The sequence below is a fragment of the Cenococcum geophilum genome (genome assembly GCF_001692895.1).
Source record: "Cenococcum geophilum 1.58 unplaced genomic scaffold K441scaffold_13, whole genome shotgun sequence".
Lineage (NCBI taxonomy): Eukaryota > Fungi > Ascomycota > Dothideomycetes > Gloniales > Gloniaceae > Cenococcum > Cenococcum geophilum.
In genome coordinates, this window is record NW_027137571.1 from 614,174 (window position 1) to 633,276 (window position 19,103).

The following is a 19,103-nucleotide window of genomic DNA, read 5'->3' on the forward strand; positions in this document are numbered from 1 at the left end:
TCTTTTTAGGAACCTCGAATGTGCTCCTGGGCCACCCGCTGGTACTCACACTTCTTCGCATTCGGGTCCTGTTCCTATTCCGGTATTCCGCCCAACAAAGCCATTTTGGTGACATTCGTCTTGTAGGTGGAAATAATAGACGCCGACTAAACGGAATTCTTAGAAGCCTGCAACCCTATGCTTGCCAAGCAGATGCTGTTTTAGGGCCAAGGCGCATTTTAACTATGGTTGGTTTGGTGGTGAGTCTTTAAAGATCTTCTGAAGCCTATTAAAGCACATGTTTCGTGGCAATAAAGAAAATAAATAACCCTTCATGCTATCTTTCACCTCCATTGTTTTCAAGGTCCTATTACACTGCTCTCTGGGAGATTCTTCATTTTAATATTCTCCAGATTTGAATCTTAGAATTCTAATTTACAACCCTCTCAAACGTGACTATACGAGCATCTGCTCCTGGATATCTCTTTGAAACTCATAAAGGTAGCACATAATCAACGGGCGACCATCAACGCCTGCACGACCATGGCCATCGTAGCTGAGTATTCCTCACTGTAAGTGCAGGACCCCGCCTCAAATGTCTAGACCCATACCTTCCTCATCCTCCCTTCTCAGTAGACCGACCAACCCCCCCTAAAAAAACGTTGGCTCTCATGCTCTCCAATCAAAACTCCACCGGCCCTAACCCCCTCGCCCTAACAGCCTCCTGCACCCCCTCCCTAACCCTCCTCAACGCCCCCTCCCACTTCCCTCTCTCCACCATCCCACCCTCCTCAGCCCCCTCCCCAACCACCCACTCCATCCACTTCACAATCGCAACCGCCTTCCCCAGATCCCGCTCCTCCCCCACCACCTTCCCCAAATGCGCCACCAACGCCCCCACATCCTCACCATACGGCCCATCCTCCCGAAACTCCTCCCACCACCCCGTCACCGCCTCCCTCAAATCCTCAACCTTCCACAGCTTCTGCGCCGTGAATGTCGGGCGCGCCGCCCGCGGGAACAGCAGCACGCGCTGCGGCGCCGCGGGCGCGGATGTGCCGCATAGCAGCTTCGTGGCGGCAGCAGGGTGGTGGTGCGGGGGGGTTGGCAGGACGAGGTTGGCGCGGGATTTGAGGCGCGCGCGCTGGTGCTCGGCGAGGACTTCGCGGCGGATGTCTTCCGGAAGCGCGGCGAGGAAGTCGGGCGGGATGGCCGCGGTCTTGGTCTCGTCGGCGGCGGGGCTGTTGCGGTCGCGGTCACGGCTGCTGGGGCGCGGGCGGGACGTCTTGGTCGCGATGAAGTTGGATTGCGTGAGGGTTGGGAGGTTGCTGCTGGTTGAGGGCGTGATGGCATATTTAGGCGGTCTGCCGCGTCGGCGGGGGAATGCCGGGGCGGGCTTTTTGGGCGCTGGCGGGAGTGTGCGGTTTTTGCGGGGGGGTTCGGGGAGCAGGGCTTGTGGCTGGTCGTTGGTCGGGTGTTTGGATGGTGGGGAGGATGTGAACTGGTAGTGGGAGAGCACTTCGGCTTTCACGTCTTCGGGTAGCGCGGCGAGGATTTCCGGGTCGAGTTGCGATTGTGCTGGTAATGCTGTGAGGGGAAATAGTTGTCCTAGGGCGGTAGGCGACGGAGATTTTACTCGACCATGCTTGGTTAACTTTGCCCTGATAGACTCGGGAAGCTCGGCGAGGACGCTAGGGTCTACTTGACTTGGGATGATGAATTGAGTTCCAAGTGTGTTCAATGGCCTTTTGCTAGGGCTATCTTGGTTCAGCTTTTCTGCTCCAAAAGCCACATGGTCAGGCTGAGCTCGGGGCTTCTTTGGTGTCTGAATATCGTCTTGAATGGGGTCATCTATTCTCTGTGCAGCTTTGCTTGGCTCGCCAATCTTAAACTGCAGTCGTCGCTGGCTGCTGTCCGCTTGTCCATCCGTAGCGGTTTTCATAGGCTCGAGTCTCGTCATCTGAACCCCAATACCCCTCAGTTCACCAGGCGAAAATCCATATCCCCTCAGAATGGATAACGCTTCTTTGGTGAGCACCTCCTTAGCATTCGTGGCAACTCTGAGCACCGAACTCTTGTTATATGTGTCGCATCTACCATGACCAAGATGTTTTGGAGGATCCAAGGGTGCATCTGCAGCACGCCTCATGATTTTCATCGTGAGCTGACGACCCTTCACCTTCTCCTTTAGCAGACGTTTGCTTAGCTCTCCACAAAGGCTGCCCACGAACTCATCAGCCTGCTCTTGATTCTCAAAGCGGACTCCCCAATTTACTTCAGCTGAAACGGATTTGCGTATTACTTGATCCCCAACTTCGGCACGGTCAATGCCTCTGGAGTATTCCCAAAGCTTCTCGCCGGTTTTTGGCCCCAGAGCCTGCACTAGCCTCTCTTTCGAGAATTCGCGGATGTCCCGAACGAATTCGATACCAAGTTCTACAAGCTTTCCGCCAATGCTGTGCGCCACACCTGGGAGATCTTGAACTTCCAATTTTCCGATGAATTCGAGGACCTCATCTGGCTTGATTTGATACTGGCCAGCAGGTTTGGCCTTTCGAAGAGCGACCTTGGCGAGCAGGATGTTTCCACCGATGCCTACGGAGACGCTGCAGCCAGTCTTGGCCTTGACCTCATCCCTCAGTGTCTGCGCAATCTCGTCCGCTTTAGCTTGCTCCCGACATATGCTACTCTCACTAATTTTCTTGCCGTCTGAGCCACCAATAGCAACACAAGTTACGGATACATCGATGAGAGCTTCGTCTATGCTCACACTCTGCACTATACCTTCCGTAGCAAGAATAGCGTCATAAAAAGCTCTGCTGGCTTCCTCGTAGGCTGGAAAGTCGTACGGAAGGATCTTTAGCTCTGGACACAGTTCCTGCGCCCGTTTCATCCACATTCCATTCCTTATGCCAAATTTACGTGCAGGATAGTTACAGCTGGCAATTTCCGAACCACTTCCTCCTCCATGAGCGACAACAGCCGGCTTATCTTTCCATTGTGGATGCTTTTTGAGGGATACGGCGGCAAAGAAACTATCGAAATCAACATGAAGAATATATCTTCTTGCTCCTGGAGACGGCTTCTGCTTTGCCTTTTGGGACAAGGACTTCTCCGCTGCTAGAACCTGCAGTTGGGACTTCAAATCCGCTTTCCAAGTGGACAAATGGTGGAGTCGTGACTCGCGATAGTATTTTTCTAAAAATCCAGGATCTACAACCGTTGATTTCCTGATTTTAGGGTCAGAGAGTAATATTGCATTGTGCTCTTCCGCAGTCATTTTGGTCTTTTTAGAGGGAGTCTCTGTATCATCGTCGGGAGACGGTCTCTTAGCGCCCCAACCCTCCCTTTCATCTGCATCTGAAGTGTTGGATTGAATTCCCTCATGACTGTCTTCGGGATCTTCGACCATAGATATTCGTTCAGGCCCAACCGATGGACTTGTTTTGGGAGGTGTAACAAGCTCTCTCGTATTGGTAGGATTATCCTCTTCCATGTCCATAGCGGCATAATCTTCAATTTCAACATCAAATTCTGGCTGATGTGAGGGAGGAAGCTCCAGGCGTTCATCCTCGTCCGGGGTTGGTGGACGTTGTTGTAGGAAAGATGACCGTGAAAAAGTACTCGGGGTAGTCTCTCTGCTCTTGAGTTGATTCGTGTACCAACTAGAATCCGTTTGATCCCGATATCCCCTGGTCCGGATGTTTGCTTGACTGATAACCTTGCCCTTGTCGAACCCGAGAACTTTCTGTCCAGCGCCTTCATCGACTACTCGGAAATCGTCCCATGGCAAGAGCTTTCCTGCTTTTACGCTCTCCACGACCCATGCCGGCTTGACAATTCGATATTTTTTGAACTCGACAGCTTTCTTCGGTGTAAGATTACTGGCTATGATATGCGTGACCATAGTCTTGCCGTCGAGATACTGCATGAAACCGCCTCCATATGTGACAATGAGCTTATGTAAATCATTGAGAGACGGCTGAGTATAGCCATTAACATGCGCGACAACGCCGCGAAAGATCGCAGGCTTGTCTCCAGTTTGTGAGCGTAGGTCTGCGTCGAGGTTCTGTAGCTTGATCTTCTTGCGCCTGAAGTATTCTGAAAAGCCACCAAACTTAGAGCCTTCATATTCTTCGCCTTCTTCATCGTCGAAGGTATCTGTCATAACCGTAAGCACAGCGCATTTGAAAGCATCCTGGGTGCATTACGCACGGTTCTCGATGCGCTTCCGCACCGCGTTCGAGTTGCTCTCTAATCTCGAACCCATAATGCTGTAACGGCGTAAATGAGAGACACATGGACGAGCCTAGCGACTCCAGTGAAGATGTTGTCATAACGCCGGAGGAAACTCCAAGATTGACATTCGATAGCGCGCTGGAGGCAACGCGGGACAGCGCTGGAACCGTTCGCTTGACGCGTTCTAGGGCTTGTACGTCAACCGAATTTTTGCCAGCCACTTAACAAGGCGGTGAAGAAAATTGGCGCCAAGATTTCGGACGGAAAAAGTGGTCGGGTCTACGAACTTTTTGCTCTCGAGCTGTCCTCCAACCCGACCTTCGCTTTCTGCTGCCGCCCTCTTCATTAAAGAGACGTCTATCTGCTCGGTGCACTCAGCCCTCTGTACTCCATATCCACCGTACAGAGACTTACCCTTTCAGTAAATTTTATCTCCCATCAAATATATCCTCATTCAACTTACCAAAATGTCTACAATGCTTCCTGTTGCCTTCTATGGCCTAGAGGTTCCAGCCAACAAACCGCCAATTCCTGCCGTTCCCAATTTCCCAGCGACTGTGAGTATTTCATAGCGGATGACATTTTCTTCGATGCTTGCATACGAAGAATTCTTTTCTCCAAAATTTCATTTCTAATATTATGGTACTTTCTGGTCCAAGTAACTAACCATCAGAAGTTTCGCGTGACCATGGCAGCGATTGACCCAAGTGCCACTCGGCTTTACTCACTCTCCGATGGCCCTGTTCATCGCGCTACACTAAAACTCGTTCGTGAGCCCATTGACGATGACGACGAGTCTGACGAGGACTACGACGACGTTGATGCGATCCGAGCCCGTCTTGCTGGCGCAGTCTCTGATGAGGAAGACGAGGATGAGGAAGACGAGGATAGTGACGAGGAAAAGAATGGTGGTCCCAGCGATCCTGCCAGAACAAAGAAGGCACGGAAAGAGGCCGCTATGCGCGAGATAAAAAAGCTCCTTGAAGAAGAGGAGGAAATGGACCTCGACGACGCCCCTAACGGTGTCAACGGTACAAAGGCCAACAAGGGGAAAGGCAAGGCCACTGATCTTGACGAAGATAGCAGTGAGGATGAGGATCTTGAGAGAGAAATGGAGGAATTTGTAATTTGCACACTAGACTCTGAAAAGGTATAGATTCGTCCCTTGTCCTCTCGGCTTAATCCTCATCTTTTTACTAATTTTCTCTCAGAACTATCAACAATCCCTTGATATTACTATCGGTGAGAACGAGCAGGTGTACTTCCAAGTTGATGGCACGATCGATATTTTTCTCACTGGCAACTATCTCCTTCCTCCAGACCATGGCCATGATGATGAGGATTATGATTCTGAGGAAGATATGGACTATGACCTCTCTCTAGATGAGGATGAGCTTGATGATGAAGATGAGGAGGAGGATGCTCTGGATGGCCTGCAGGATCCCAGAATCACTGAGGTCGATACCGATGGCGAGGAAGAGGCCCCTAAGCTTGTCAAGGCGGACAAGAAAAAGGGCAAGAATAAGCGTCCTGCTGATGAATCTGATGACGAAGATCAAGCTGATACATTGGATGACATCATTAGCAAGTCGCTCAAGCCTGCTGAGCCAGCGACCAATAGCGAACAAAAGCTGAGCAAGAAACAGCTCAAGAAGCTCAAGAAAAATGATGGCGAAGCCGTTACCACTGCTGAGGAGGCTCCTGCTAAGAAGGGGAAAAAAGACCAAAAGGAGTCTCAAACCGGCGGAAAAGCTGACAAGAAGGTTCAATTTGCAAAGAATCTCGAGCAAGGCCCCACCGGCTCGCCAAAGGCAGATGTCAAGAAGGATGCTGGCAAGAAGGAAGAGAACTCCAAGACTGGCCTGGGCGTTAAAGTCATAAACGACGTCACAATTGATGACAAGAAGCTCGGTAAAGGACCAGCTGCGAAGAAAGGTGACAAGATCGGGATGCGCTACATTGGAAAACTCACAAACGGCAAAGTCTTTGACTGTAAGTCTCTATCCCCTAACAGGATGCACTACATCAGCTAATTCCTCCAAAAGCAAATAAGAAAGGCAAGCCATTCAGCTTCAAGCTTGGCGTTGGTGAAGTTATTAAAGGCTGGGACATTGGTGTCGCTGGCATGACCATAGGCGGCGAGCGTCGCATTACCATCCCAGCCAAGTTGGCTTACGGTAGCAAGTCTCTACCTGGCATACCCGCTAACTCGGACCTGGTCTTCGACATTAAAATGATGTCGATTAACTAGATCCCTCACCCATTCCTTCACGCAAAGCACACGCACAACTCTACCCTTCGCTGTACAACCACCGCTGTCTCCACTCCTGCGCTGAACCGGCTCGCGCAGGCTCTCAACTCGCATGTCCCCGCGATCTTGAGACTCGTCTGCCCCGCGCCCTTCCGCGCCTTTTCCATCTCTTTCCTTGATCCGTCTGCTCTTCACTGCATTGCGTCTCGAGATATCCGACTTGCATAAACTGGGTCTATTTTGCGTTTGCTTTCAAACCACTGCCCCCCACTATTAGATTTGTGCAGGGAGGAAGGATTTCTCGCCGTTTATGTCTCACGGCTTTGTTCTTGATCGTTTGGTACTGTTAATTATTTCTATGCTGCTTCCAATTGCGTTGACGCCTTTGGCCGGGGTGACTGGACGGGGCCCTGCGCGCGGGTTAAGGGGTGATGGAGAGAATCCTTATATAAAAGCTGGTGGAGTTTCTGGAAGGGATTCAGGGTTTAGGTAGTGGAATAATAATAATAATAATAATAATAATAATTCATTGCTTAACGTCCGATTCGGATCCCTACTGGGCCCACGCGGACTACTCCTTATTTACATGTGGGGAGAAAACTCTATTTAAGAAAAATGAGAAAACCCCGTGATCCATCTCCCCGCCTTTTGGGACTCGCCTGTTTTTAGCGCCTGCGAGTCGCCTGTGGTGCTCTACTACCTTACTGTTTGACCTCCTTGGGAACCACTGCTGCCGTAACAAGCCTACGGACGCGCTAGTATCACAAACTTTTACTCTACTACTGTAGAGTTACTAGGGGGCACCTGCTGCTCGCCCCCTTGCCTTCTATTACTATTTCCCTTGCAACCCGGAACTGATTTAGCACATTTTAACTAATAAGCCACTGGGTGACCGCCTTAAGGCCTTTTTGTATTGAGAGCAGTGTATTATAGTTCTCTATGCCAGCTACTAAGAGCATTATTTCTCGATTGGTGCGTAGGGGGCATAGCAGTATTACGTGTTTTGGTGTCTGTCTTAGCCAGCCACATTCGCATCTTGGGCTACCTACTGGGACACCCACCCAGTAAAGCCAATCTTTTAGTCCTATTATTCCTGTTCTTAAGAGTGTTGCTATTATATTTTCTGCCTTTGTTAGGCCTTCTCGGAGCCCTTAGGTATTTACCCCCCATGGCGTTAACCATGCTATAGCTTGGGTTCGTCTTGCCTAAGTTAGCCTCTGTACCTTCAACTCCCATTTACCTCTCTAGCGTTGGTCCAACCAGTATTATATTGCGGTAGATGGTTTCCCGGCGTTCTTACATATTCTACTTTGGCTCCTTTCTCTGTCTTGCTGTTATCTTTGCTAACCTCTTACGCGTCTCCCTTCCTCCTCTATATGGGCCTAGGCCCTAAAGCGGCACCATTCTTCTTCTGCTTTCTTCACCTGTTTCTCTAATATCTCTTCCCTACTTTAGGGTTATTGGTTTGTTCTCCTACGGGGCACCCTAGGGTCCCTCCATAGTTTACTTAGGCGTGTCTTAATATACTTTATAACATTAGAGTTGCGTTTATTTTGCGTTCTTTACATTGCAGCGGCTTTAATATGTAACTGTAGGGGGGGAATATTGGATTCCTTCTTAAGCAGTGCTGTGGCCGTTCGCTTATACCCGCCTATAATACTCCGGAGGTAGGCTATTTAGACCTTTTAAAGTGGTTTAAGGAGTAATTTTAGGGGGCCCTTCTCAGTTTCTCTAATGGCCCAGATACTGGATCTATATATCATGGTTAGCCGGACGACTGCTGTATATAGTAGGCGTAACCTCTGGAAGCATGGACCCCATATGGAATTGACAATCCTGGATAAAGCGATGAACTATACTTGGCCTTTACGGGCCGCTTGCGCCGCATATACGCTCCACCAAAGCTTACTATCTACCCATACTCCTAATACCCTTAGGCCCTAAACTAGTTAACCCCCAAAGCCTTAGATGCGAATTATATGCTAGAGATCTGCAGATTAGTTGCGTTTTCTTATGAAATGGATTAGCTGGTATTTCTCTAGTAAGAATTAGACTCCATAACGTTTTGCCCACTCTATACAAGTATCATAGGCTTTCTCTAGTGTTCTGCAGTTCTCTGCGGCTGTTGGCCCGTATATAATTAGGTTTGTGTCATCAACAAAGCCTATCCCCTAGGTCGCCCCTTCCTCAAAGGAGTCAAGCAGGTTGCTTACAAAGAAAAGGAAGAGTATAGGCGAAAGGGGTAATCCTTGTGGTATTCCTGTTGCAACTGCGATAGGGGGGCTCTGGTATCCGCTAAAGACTAGTAATGTTTCTTTCTGGCCTGTAAACCCTTAGACAAATTGTATAATCCATTCTAGGAAGCCCTTTGCCCTAAGGATATGCAGGAGACGCTCGTGGGGTACATTGTCGTAGGCACCACTAATGTCTAGGCTAAGCATTAATACTACGAAGTCCTTTCGCATCGCCCATGCAGATTTGATGGTGGCAGCGAGTAGCGTAAGTGCTGATAGTGTTGAGCGGTTCTTTCTTGCCCCCATTTGGCTTTGTGGTAGTAGGGCGTGTTCCTCTGCCGTGTCTGCCATGCGTTCCGCTATTACCCTTTCTAAGATCTTGCTAAGGGTGTTTTCTAAGGCAATAGGGCGGTAGCTTCCTGGGATTGAGTAATCTGCTTTGCCTTCTTTTCGTAGGACAACCGTCGTCATAGATCTTCCGAGTCGCGGGTAGTAGCCTATAGCAAAGCATGCTCTGGAAGGTAGTGGAATAAAGAATCTTTATTAAGTTACAAAATTTCTTGAATAAAGTATTGTGGAGTAGCATTTGCTGACCTGCCCAACGAACCTGGTCAATTGGGTAATCCGATGGTGCATGGCACTTAGACACCGATCGCAGTTTATTCATGGAATTTGATGCTCTTAAGAAATAATGCTGGGATTTATGTCATCAGCCTAATCAAGCAATTGAAAACTTCTTGACTACCAAAATTGCCATATACCTAGGTATACTAACACCGGAACTTCAAATAGCGCCACTCTATGAATGCCAGGCCATGTGTATTAGCACAGGCGCGCAAAAGCAAGCAGAGAAATTAGCAGATAAAACGAGCGAGAATTCCACCATGCACAGCAGAACGAGAACTTGATGTCCAAAAATTCATGCCTAGCGGAACAGATCGAATTGAATGTGATCAAACATCCATACCCATGAATATCCAAGAATCGCTAGTGATTTCGTCTCCACGTGTCCATTCAGCGAGCGTCGTGAGTCCGAAGCCAACCCAACCCAGATCTCTCGTAAGCGCCTTCATTTCGGTGGCGTTAGTGTTGCGGTCGAGACAGACGACTAGGCGCGAGCAGGAGAAGAAGGGGATGTCGCAGAGTTCAAGGAGGGCCATCAAGCTGTGCCATATAGATTAGTACTGATGAACCGTTCATTTAGGAAAGGGGAAATTGAGAACTTACCCAGGCTTTAAATCGCTCCTAACGACACCATCGTCAAAGAACACGAACATGGCCCTTTCTCCATCTTCTTTCTCCGCCACGAAACCCCTGAATCTCGCTCCACCCACATAATCCCAAATCTCGACCCACTGCGTAACCAAGCCCCTCCTCTCGACAAAGCCGTCTACTTCGGGGAACGGCAAGCCGTGAATCCTGTCCTCATAGCCGGTCATGCTGCCGCTGCTCCTCACATCGCAGCCGTAGTCGCTATGCCCTTGTAGTAGTTGTTGATCGTTTTGCACACCCGTCACAAGCGAGTCCTGGCAGGCCAAGTTCCCCTCACCCAGGAAAACAGCCCTCAGTGTCTCGCAGAAGAGCCTCTCACTCTCTCCCGTGATGGTGTATGCAGCCCCCCCTCTGCGCAAGCCGCGGCGGCCCTGGCTCGCGCTGTTATAGCCGCCCGAGTTCTTGCTGCTGCCGTAGGCGCTGAGGGGGGGACTCAGCGGTGGTGAAGGTATCCCCTGGAATTGCCGAGTCAGCCCTACGCTCCTTGCTTGCCTTTTTTATGTGTGGGAATATGCTACTCACCGAGCTCACCTCAGGAACACCAATCGACCCCGCCAGCCCCCGTAGCGGAGTAGTGGAAGCCCTGCAGCGCCGTCGAGCAGGCGTCGACGGCGTAGCAGCTCGCGCGGATGTTGGCTTGCGCGTTGGAGTAGTTCATCTCGTGGGCGTTGGGATTACTACTACTACTATAGTGGGTACTGGTGGTAATTCGCGCCATTTTTAGATTTTGCCACGGTTGCGTTGGGAAGGTTGGTGTTGATGTGATTTAGACTGGTAACAGCAGGATTAAGAATAAGTGATTTGGCAGCTGAGACCGGTTTGTAGAACTTGAACCGGTGTATGAAGTTCTCTGGCGTTCAGGATAGCTGTTGTGGTGTTGAGAGAGTAAGCGTTCAGCTGAGGGGGTGAAGGTATTTGGGCGGTCTTTCAAACCCTGTGCCGTGTCTTGGCGCTCGGCTTAAATTCAGTGTGAGGTGGCATGAGCAATCTCGAAATTTCCAGTACAACACCAGACCCTTCTATCACTTCTATCACTTCTATCACTTCTATCACTTCTATCACTTCTATATCATGCTTACTTTATATGCCATATTCCATTCTATACCAGGGAGTTGTGAATCAATTTGGCCGTAATTTTACCTCCAAAACTTGAAGATGGTCGGCAGAAGGGCGGAAGTGATTAAGCGGTGTCCAGCTACAGTGTGGCCAAGGGCCCTGCATCACCACTTGTCAAACTCTAAATGAGGGCTTGAAGCCTAGTAGGGCTATTACGTGGCGCCTCCAGTCCTCCCTCATTGGATTCCACTTCAAGGCAATACTGCAGGCTGCCCAATCCCAGTGCCAATCATCAAAGACATCTAGGGATAAAACTGCCCTGTTCTGCCCACAATGTTTACTTTATTTCCTGTCCATTTCACTCTTTCCACTTCTCAGAAATACCTGTCTGTATTCTATAATGGCAATTTCAAAATTTTCTATCTCTACTGGTGCTGCCAGCTACATGGATTGCCTAGTGTGTATATGGCCTTGCTGTAAACTACAACGCTGTCCGTAAGTTCGGGATCCGCATCATTATTCGACCCGTTGATCAAATAAACCCCGTTTGAATTCTTATTAGAGACTATGTCCTCCCATACTTCGAGCGCCTACTATTTGGCTCTGAGAATTTCACTCGTTTCTACCGACATGCATCTGAGCTCCGCGATCGATATCGCGCTCACGTTGGGCTGGGAGGTGCCATCATGTCTGTCTCACCCAAGCAGAAACTGGCTCTATCTATGTAATTGAGACACGGTCGCGGATATCATGCAGTGCAGGAAAGAATTCGAGCGACCGCTTGGGACATTGGAAATGCTGAATTTATTTAGGAAGAACGTCTCGACGGTAGAAGGTCAGGAGTGGCAGCGTCAACGCAAAATCGCGTCAATTCCCTTCAATGAGCAAAATAACAGTCTTGTCTGGGCCGAGTCACTTCGACAAGGTACTGACATACTGGCATTTCGGGAGTCGCAGGGCTCAAAGGTTATCAGGAGTACAGCAGATGACGCGAAGACTTTCATGTTGCATGTTCTCTCTGGTGCAGGTTTTGGGAAATCATATCCTTTCAAAGGTTCCAATGATGATGATGTGGATCCACAGCCTTCAAAATACAGAGATTCGCTATCTCTAATTCTAGATCACATTCTCCTGATCATGGTTCTTGGTCCTAAACTATTAACTATGCGCTGGATGCCGAAGGCCTGGACCCGGACCGGCCAGGCAGTCTTCGACTTCAAGGCCTACATGACGGAGATACTGGTTGAAGAGAAGCATCATATCGAACAAGGCAAGCCCGCAACTGGCAATCTCGTCGCCTCCTTAATCCGCGCATCTGAATAAGCAAGCCACGAAGGAGCACGGCTTACCAGAGAGCAAAATATACGGCCATCTTCGTCCTCCACTTTGCAGGCTACGACACCACCGCGATCTCCCTCGCCTCCTCTCTCGTCTTCCTTGTCGCAAACCTAGAAGTGCGGGACTAGCTATCAGAAGAGATCCACCACGTCATCCCCAACCCTAACAAATCAACCTAGAACTACACCGAAGCATTCCCACACCTAAAGCACTGTCTCTCAGTCCTAGTAAGCCCTCATACCCACCTGCCCCTACCTTCTAGTCATCGAAACCTAACCGACCCTCCCAGCTCGAGACCCCCCGCCTTTACAAACCCCTCCTCGGCGTCATCAAGACCACCAGCACCCACCACCGCACCATCACCATCAACAACCACCCGCTGCTGCTTCCCCTAAACGTAAACATCTCCGCGAATCTAACTGCCCTGCAGTCGCACCCGCGCCACTGGGGCGCCGACTCGCTCGCCTGGCGGCCCTCGCGCTGGATCATCCCGGCCGCTGACCGCGCCATTGATGCCGAGACGCTCTTTGTGCCTGCCAAGGGCACGCTCCTCCCGCGGTCCGAGTCCGACGGCGCGCGCGTGTCCTGGGAAGAAGTTCGCGCAGGTCGAGTCCGTCGCGCTCACCGTGGCGCTGTTTCGGGATCATCGGGTCGAGCCAATGCCGGAGGCGGGGGAGAGTGCCGAGGCGGCGAGAAAAAGGGTGTTGGAGGTCGCGGAGGATCACGGCGTGTTTCTAGTTCAGCAGATGAGGAGGCCTGAGAGGGCGGGGGTGCGGTAGGTTAGGAGGTGATTTTGAGGGTTGGGGGAGTGTATGCTTATTTGAAAATTTAGGTGGCTACACCGTCTCCGATCTAGGATAGAATTTTCGCGGAGACTTTTTCGGGTTGGATTATTTTGACTGAGCTATACCAGAAATTTATGCAGTGGAGCAAGGTTTTTCAGGGCTCACGGCGCGGCCTGCTATTCTAAACTTTCTCCAACTACCACATCCTCTAGCCTGAGCAGCCTCTCCCTCAAAATACGCGCTAGACTCACACCCTATACGTAATCATTCAAATCCACAACCGTTCCACACCTCTATCCATAATTAAATGCGTTCCTGCAAAGCGGGCAACTAGAAGCATTGCTCGTCTTAAACCACTTAAACAAGCAGCTTGAATGGAATAGGTTCTTGCACGTGCTGCACTTTTTGCTGGGCAGCTGCTTGTCGGCGCTGATGATGGAGTAGCAGATGGCGCACTCGGTCTGGCCCTTCAGAGCGCCGACGACGTTGCGGCGCCAGGCGATGAGGCCATCGACCAGGTTGCCGTTCTACGTCTTATGTTAGCGGTGCGATTTCTCAAACTCATGTGCAGTCAGAGTGTGAATTAAAGACATACCGAGAACGTAATGACACCCTGCGTATTGATAACCCAGCTGCGCCACTTCTTCTCGTCCACAGCAACGCGGTTGACGCCCTCGACGGAAGCCTGCTGCAGCGGGTATGCGCCTGGGAGGCGTATCATAATCCGCATCGTCTGCTCGTCGACTTCGTATGCGGCGGTGACTTCGCGCGCGCGCTGCGAGACCTTCACTTGGAGCGCCTCCGACTCATCAGCCACGTCTTGCGATTTCGCCCATTCGCTCACGCTGGTGAGGGCATCGGAGATGACGTGAGGTGAGATCTGCAGTGCGATGAATGTTTAGTAGGTGGAAACTGGGGGGAGATAGGCCGTGCTCACGAATTTCTCTGTCCAGGTCTCGACGGCGAGCACTTTTTGGCGGGATTTGCAGTCGATCCACCAAGATTTGGCGAGTGATGGAACATGCTTGAGGCAAAGGTAGTAAAGGTGCGTCAGGAGCCATTGTGTGTCCTTCTCAGGCGCTTCTATGTCTGGAGTGTATGTCGTGACGTCTATTTTGGATACGTCCACCGGCTTACCATGACTATGACCGAGGAAGTCAAACGTGAATTCTAGCAGCCTGGTAAGGTACTCTCCTTCTTTGATGTGCTCAATGTAATCCGTCTTCACTTTGTATGACTGAAGAGCCAGTTAGCCAATAGCTCAAGTCGAAGCGTAATTTAGTATCCATACCGCATGCTGGAGATGATCGAAGACAAGAAGCCAGCTCAACAAATAGCCGCGCAGAAGTAAAGGCATAGTACGCTCAAAGCTAGCATCTACCAGGGCTGCCATCGTAGGTGCATCTAAAATAAGGGAGAGTAACTCCTCGGGCAACTGGGCCGTTGACTTATCTAGAGCAGCCTCGACAGATATTTGTTCTTGAGCTGCTGGTATCCTCTTGTGGAGAATATCAAAAGCAGTTTGCTGCACTGCCAGGGATTCAACATAGAGCAATGGAAACAGCTAGGTATTTGTCAGCTATTACGCTCCCATAGAATGAATTCAATAAGATATTATCATACTTCTTCTGGCTCTTCCATGTGTTGAAATGACACTTCGGAGATCTGTCTTGCCAACAGTTCATTGACAATCTTCAGCGGTTGGTGAAATTCGTCGGGAATGTCTTAACTATCAGTCCAGACTTCACAATAATACCAGAAAGAGTCACTTACGCTGAGAGCGTTTCAAGAGGTTGATTAGGCCCATTGCTACTTGTTCTTCTGAGTCTTTCCAAGCATCTAAAAGGTCATCGTTTGGGTCCTCATCTTTAGTAAGCGTTCTCAACACAGAATATAGCTTTAGCGACGCGTATGTAAGAGGTATGGGACTACTTTCGATAAGCATGGTGCGTTTGAGAAGCCAGCCTGTGAGATCGTATCTTACCTATCCATCGCAAACTCGTTCCCGCTTAATTGTTGCGTCTTAGTCCAAGTGCTAGTTAGGTACTGAAGTATCTCCGCCCAGTGAGAGCCATAAATATCACCCATCAGAGGTAAGAGAATAGACATGGACCGACAAATCTCTGCTTGGGTCGATAAATCAACTGTATCATCTTGCAGCCATGGTATGACGTGCTTGATGAAAAATATCACCCGTTGCTTTGCTATGTCTTCGCCCGCATTTTCTTGACCGTGGAGAATTAAATTTAACATCACCAGCTGTCGGAGAACTGTGAAAAGAATCAGGGGTGAGACGAGAACTTTTTTTTAAAAAAAAGGATTCAAGCTTTTAATAGGCACATACCTTCTTCTGGTTTCTTCTGAATATCTAAGCCAGTTAAATCTGCCACAAATTCATTACACATCCTTGCTGAAGATTTTGTAATTGATAGCGGCACTCTGTAACCTATTAAGAATCCAGCAACAAAGAATACATCTAGGACATGTTAAAATCGGTCAGATTTAGAGGTTATTATATTCACATACCATCGCTCATGCGAAGACCTTTTAAAGTGGCATGCATCTCTGGAGTTTTCTTACTATTCCATCCATGCATCTCAACCAATTCCGCAACTAGCATACTAAAAGCTCGAGCATTATAATATGCAGAAGCAGAAAGGCCTTGGGAACCGTTCCGTAATTGGTTCATTACCATCTCTAGGGAGGGGATTCTGGATTCTTCGGTATCTTCAACCCACCGGGCAGAGTGCTCTCGTAACTGTTCCGTGATAAAGCTTTGCGCATCAGAAACGAAAAGGAGCGCATCGGCCTCCATCTCGGGAGTGTACTCGGACCACAGGTTATTTGAGCCAGCCAGGCCAAGATTATCGTCCGCAAGTTGCACACTAAGTAAGAGAAGACGAAATATTTCTCCTCGCAGCTCATCCGATGCTGCGTCAAAAATATCGGTTTCCTTGACGATTTGGGTAACGTAATAGGCACTTCGAAAAGCTGCAGAGTACCCCTCAGAATCGCGAGGAAAACTCTTGCTAAAGGGTACTCGAGAAGGCGTTTGTTTGACAAGGTAAGTTGAACCTCCAAGAGGGTTTGTGATAGCGATAGACGGTTTCGGAGTGATGTCCAGGAAGGGTGCTAGAGCATCTTCCCATGCTGACACGTTTGGAAACAAGTGGTTAGTTATTTCAGGCGAGGCTAATTTAGATTCTTCTGCTTCCCAGATTTTCCTTGATAGGTCTACTAAAGTCTCCACGGAGACGGAAGTTGACGAAGCCTCCTTAAGACCGTTTTGTATTACATCAAACATGGACTGTTTTGATGCAGTGTCGTCAGAATTTTGAGACAGAATGCCATGTATCAAGGTGTTGATACTGGATGCATCTTGAGCGACCTGGTCGTCTGGAGACTCTGCGAGGAAAAGCAAGCTGCGGATGAGCTCCGAGCCTTCGGATGTAGGAACAAAGGACCTCAGTGATGTGGGACTCTGCTTGACAGCTTGATGAAGTCCTCGTAGAGCATTCGGAGCATACTCTGTGATAGATAAAGACTGTGTCATACTAGTCAGAATCTCCTCCATGGTGCCCACAGCAATAACTGTCGACGAGTTCTGAAGCATCCGGCTGAGAAACTCCCAGTCGGAGCCGCCTTCGAGGGCATAGTGAACATTCTTCTTTATGTAGTTTTGTAGTTCTGGATCGGACGAGGCTAGCTTAAAATCTGAAGGAATTCTAGGCGAAGCCAAAAGTTGCTCAAGGGCAACGGACTTCGTTGGGCAGTCGGATGCATCTAGAACCGCTCTTAGAGTTTCTTTCCAGGCCTCTTCAAATATAGGCGCATCCTTGAACGTGTACAGAATGTCTGCAAGTTTGGAGCAAGATGGCGACAGAAACAGCTTGGGAATATCGTTTCGGACGAAAGAAACGAGCTGATGTTTTGCTTCATCATTTGTAAATACAAGTTGATCACAAAGACGAAGGATTTCCGCTACAACCCCTGCCGCTCCGTAAGGCTTGCCATTCCTTGTCTTCAGTACATTTAAAGCCTCTGTGATGACTAAAGTAGACGCGCGAGAGAATACCGATGTAGAAGGTTTCGGGGCGTGGTTAAGTAAAGCTTGCGCTTGTACAGCTGCAAGCCGGCTTGCTTGCTGAACCAAGGCTGTCTGGGATCTGTCGTACTCTTTGGACTGTTCCGGTGCAGAAGTTTTGACATCTTCGATCAGAGCTTCAGCGTATTTTGGCCATTCCTTTTCAATAATAGAAGGCATAATTCCAAATATCATAGCTTTAGCAATTATTCCGGGAGCTTGTGCGCCGGGTATTGTCCACTGCGATTGCTCCGGATTTGGCCGCAAATACTGGGGGATTATGGGTAGTAACATTTTCCCCAATAGCTTGAGCTGGTCTTCTTCTGCTAGAGGACTTGAAATCAGGATCGCTATGCCAGAGTATGCGCCAAATGCAATACTAAGATTAGCGCGAGGCTCGTCTTTTCTTGTTATCCCATTGTGTATTGCTCCAAGCAGCTCGATGGCGTCAAGTTCTGTGGTCGGCAATATAGATTTCGGTATGCTTTTGAAGAGTTTGGCAATATTGTCCCAAAATTCCCTTGGTCCACTTTGCGAGCCTCGTTTCAAGAATTGTTGGAGACGCTGTGAAGCTGACTTCTTGCTCTTGTAGTGTTCAGACCATACTGTAGGATATGAGGTTGTTAAGAACACTAAAGCTTCAGAATAATCATATGCAGATCCAATTTGATCCGAGTTTAAGCCATTGGACAGATATGATCTACTGATTGTGCTTAGGCTTGATGCCACGGCCTCTGCTGTGCGTTAGTGTTTCAATTGATCTTAACAGTCCATACTTCCTAAGGTGTGGACTGAATGGATTAAAACAAGGGATTGAAGGGCTGTGTGGAATCTTGGAGGCGTACCCTGTTGCGTTGATATACATGTCTTAAGAAATCTATGGGTTGACCTTCTGACGGAAGCATCTTCATAAGTTGCAAAGCTCCAGAGCTTCTCATCACTCAAAAGCTCGTTATATGCCGGTTGTTGCTTCGAAATATCCCCTGATTTCAAGTCTGTCAATAGACTCCCGATTACCGCTATGCATGCTGCTATGACTCTGCTATACTTTGCTTCAGCATCATCAGGACTAACTGCCCGCTCATCACTAAGTGTTTGAGAAGTCTCGTTGTCTATCACATTACGACAATACTCTAAGATTGGTTGCTGATATGCTCTCCGAATATTCTGTAGCTTTTCTGGGGTTGAGAAGACTTGTTGTAAAGAGTCTTGTGCTGTCCTCACAACCGACCGATCATTATCAAAAAGGCCACAGAGCCAGGGGCCAATGGCCTTGGGCATATATTTAGCGATTCTCTTTCCGCATGNTATCGAGATCTGGCCATGGACGGCTTGGGCAAGTTGTCGCACTCTCCGAGAGCTATCTATGGATGTACGAGGAAAGATCTTGATCTGAAAGGAAACCAAAATTACTATTTGCAAGATATGTACATCCAAGGAGGAGACCCACCCACGCCTCCAACACAGCCTCTTCCACTTGCCCACTTAAGGAGGAAACGTACGTTTGTAAATCCTCTAACGCTTTCGCCTTTGTTGTGCTATCCTTTTTCGAGAGGTTCTTGAACGCTACGACTACATTTGGGTCGGAAATAGAGGAGTGGTCTGGCGGTTCTGTGACATAGGATAGCGGCGAAGATGTTACCCCAAAGGCTGATGTCGAGGTTGAACCAAACCCCGAGCCAAATGCTCCTAAGGCAGCACGGCTGCTACTAGCTTGAGCTTTTATCTGACGCTTGCTCATGTGGACAGTCAGGTAGAGCGCTGATATGTGGAGATATATTGAGGTAAGAGAGTGAACGTGGGGCGCTGTGCGCAGTCGTTTGATGACGAACAGGCAACGGCAGGGACGGTGCCCTGTCCACCAA

At 49.2% G+C, this 19,103-nt stretch overlaps 5 protein-coding genes across 5 annotated transcripts; 2 read left to right on the forward strand and 3 right to left on the reverse strand.

Moving 5' to 3' along the window:
* Positions 1 to 354: 354 nt before the first annotated feature.
* Positions 355 to 4,368, reverse strand: K441DRAFT_632608 (DNA repair protein). The gene is made up of 2 exons (XM_067646351.1): positions 4,195 to 4,368; positions 355 to 4,140 (listed from the first exon to the last, which is right to left on the reverse strand). The coding sequence occupies exons 1-2, from the start codon at positions 4,247 to 4,249 to the stop codon at positions 662 to 664; spliced, it is 3,534 nt and encodes a 1,177-aa protein (XP_067505867.1). The 5' UTR covers positions 4,250 to 4,368; the 3' UTR covers positions 355 to 661.
* A 161-nt stretch (positions 4,369 to 4,529) lies between these two features.
* Positions 4,530 to 6,959, forward strand: K441DRAFT_656964 (uncharacterized protein). Its single transcript, XM_067648099.1, has 4 exons — positions 4,530 to 4,775; positions 4,895 to 5,368; positions 5,430 to 6,210; positions 6,264 to 6,959. Exons 1-4 carry the CDS (start codon positions 4,686 to 4,688, stop codon positions 6,467 to 6,469), a joined length of 1,551 nt encoding a protein of 516 aa, XP_067505868.1. The 5' UTR covers positions 4,530 to 4,685; the 3' UTR covers positions 6,470 to 6,959.
* A 2,268-nt stretch (positions 6,960 to 9,227) lies between these two features.
* On the reverse strand, positions 9,228 to 10,721 carry K441DRAFT_694902 (uncharacterized protein). The gene is made up of 3 exons (XM_067652765.1): positions 10,518 to 10,721; positions 9,931 to 10,395; positions 9,228 to 9,867 (listed from the first exon to the last, which is right to left on the reverse strand). Exons 1-3 carry the CDS (start codon positions 10,691 to 10,693, stop codon positions 9,657 to 9,659), a joined length of 852 nt encoding a protein of 283 aa, XP_067505869.1. The 5' UTR covers positions 10,694 to 10,721; the 3' UTR covers positions 9,228 to 9,656.
* A 710-nt stretch (positions 10,722 to 11,431) lies between these two features.
* On the forward strand, positions 11,432 to 13,613 carry K441DRAFT_704392 (cytochrome P450; the record flags this gene model as incomplete). The annotated part of the gene is made up of 6 exons (XM_067653533.1): positions 11,432 to 11,526; positions 11,594 to 11,709; positions 11,765 to 12,324; positions 12,384 to 12,485; positions 12,659 to 12,898; positions 12,963 to 13,613. 6 exons carry the CDS (start codon positions 11,432 to 11,434, stop codon positions 13,146 to 13,148), a joined length of 1,299 nt encoding a protein of 432 aa, XP_067505870.1. The 3' UTR covers positions 13,149 to 13,613.
* K441DRAFT_704393 (uncharacterized protein) lies at positions 13,074 to 19,047 on the reverse strand. Its single transcript, XM_067653534.1, has 11 exons — positions 18,689 to 19,047; positions 18,084 to 18,630; positions 15,681 to 17,972; positions 15,499 to 15,630; positions 15,139 to 15,424; positions 14,928 to 15,082; positions 14,778 to 14,878; positions 14,446 to 14,718; positions 14,092 to 14,391; positions 13,750 to 14,034; positions 13,074 to 13,681 (listed from the first exon to the last, which is right to left on the reverse strand). The coding sequence occupies exons 1-11, from the start codon at positions 18,977 to 18,979 to the stop codon at positions 13,448 to 13,450; spliced, it is 4,896 nt and encodes a 1,631-aa protein (XP_067505871.1). The 5' UTR covers positions 18,980 to 19,047; the 3' UTR covers positions 13,074 to 13,447.
* Between the last annotated feature and the right edge of the window lie 56 nt (positions 19,048 to 19,103).

What these genes read in the sequence shown, in the direction of transcription:
- K441DRAFT_656964 (XM_067648099.1), top strand. Translation starts at nt 4,686, where the DNA reads ATGTCTACAATGCTTCCTGTTGCCTTCTATGGCCTAGAGGTTCCAGCC. An exon ending in GCACACTAGACTCTGAAAAG is followed by an intron (nt 5,369 to 5,429) that starts GTATAGATTCGT and finishes ATTTTCTCTCAG; the next exon opens with AACTATCAACAATCCCTTGA. An exon ending in AAACGGCAAAGTCTTTGACT is followed by an intron (nt 6,211 to 6,263) that starts GTAAGTCTCTAT and finishes TTCCTCCAAAAG; the next exon opens with CAAATAAGAAAGGCAAGCCA.
- K441DRAFT_632608 (XM_067646351.1), bottom strand. Translation starts at nt 4,249, where the DNA reads ATGGGTTCGAGATTAGAGAGCAACTCGAACGCGGTGCGGAAGCGCATC. An exon ending in GCGGAAGCGCATCGAGAACC is followed by an intron (nt 4,141 to 4,194) that starts GTGCGTAATGCA and finishes CGGTTATGACAG; the next exon opens with ATACCTTCGACGATGAAGAA.
- K441DRAFT_694902 (XM_067652765.1), bottom strand. Translation starts at nt 10,693, where the DNA reads ATGGCGCGAATTACCACCAGTACCCACTATAGTAGTAGTAGTAATCCC. An exon ending in GGGGCTGGCGGGGTCGATTG is followed by an intron (nt 10,396 to 10,517) that starts GTGTTCCTGAGG and finishes TCCCCCCCTCAG; the next exon opens with CGCCTACGGCAGCAGCAAGA. An exon ending in AGGAGCGATTTAAAGCCTGG is followed by an intron (nt 9,868 to 9,930) that starts GTAAGTTCTCAA and finishes TATATGGCACAG; the next exon opens with CTTGATGGCCCTCCTTGAAC.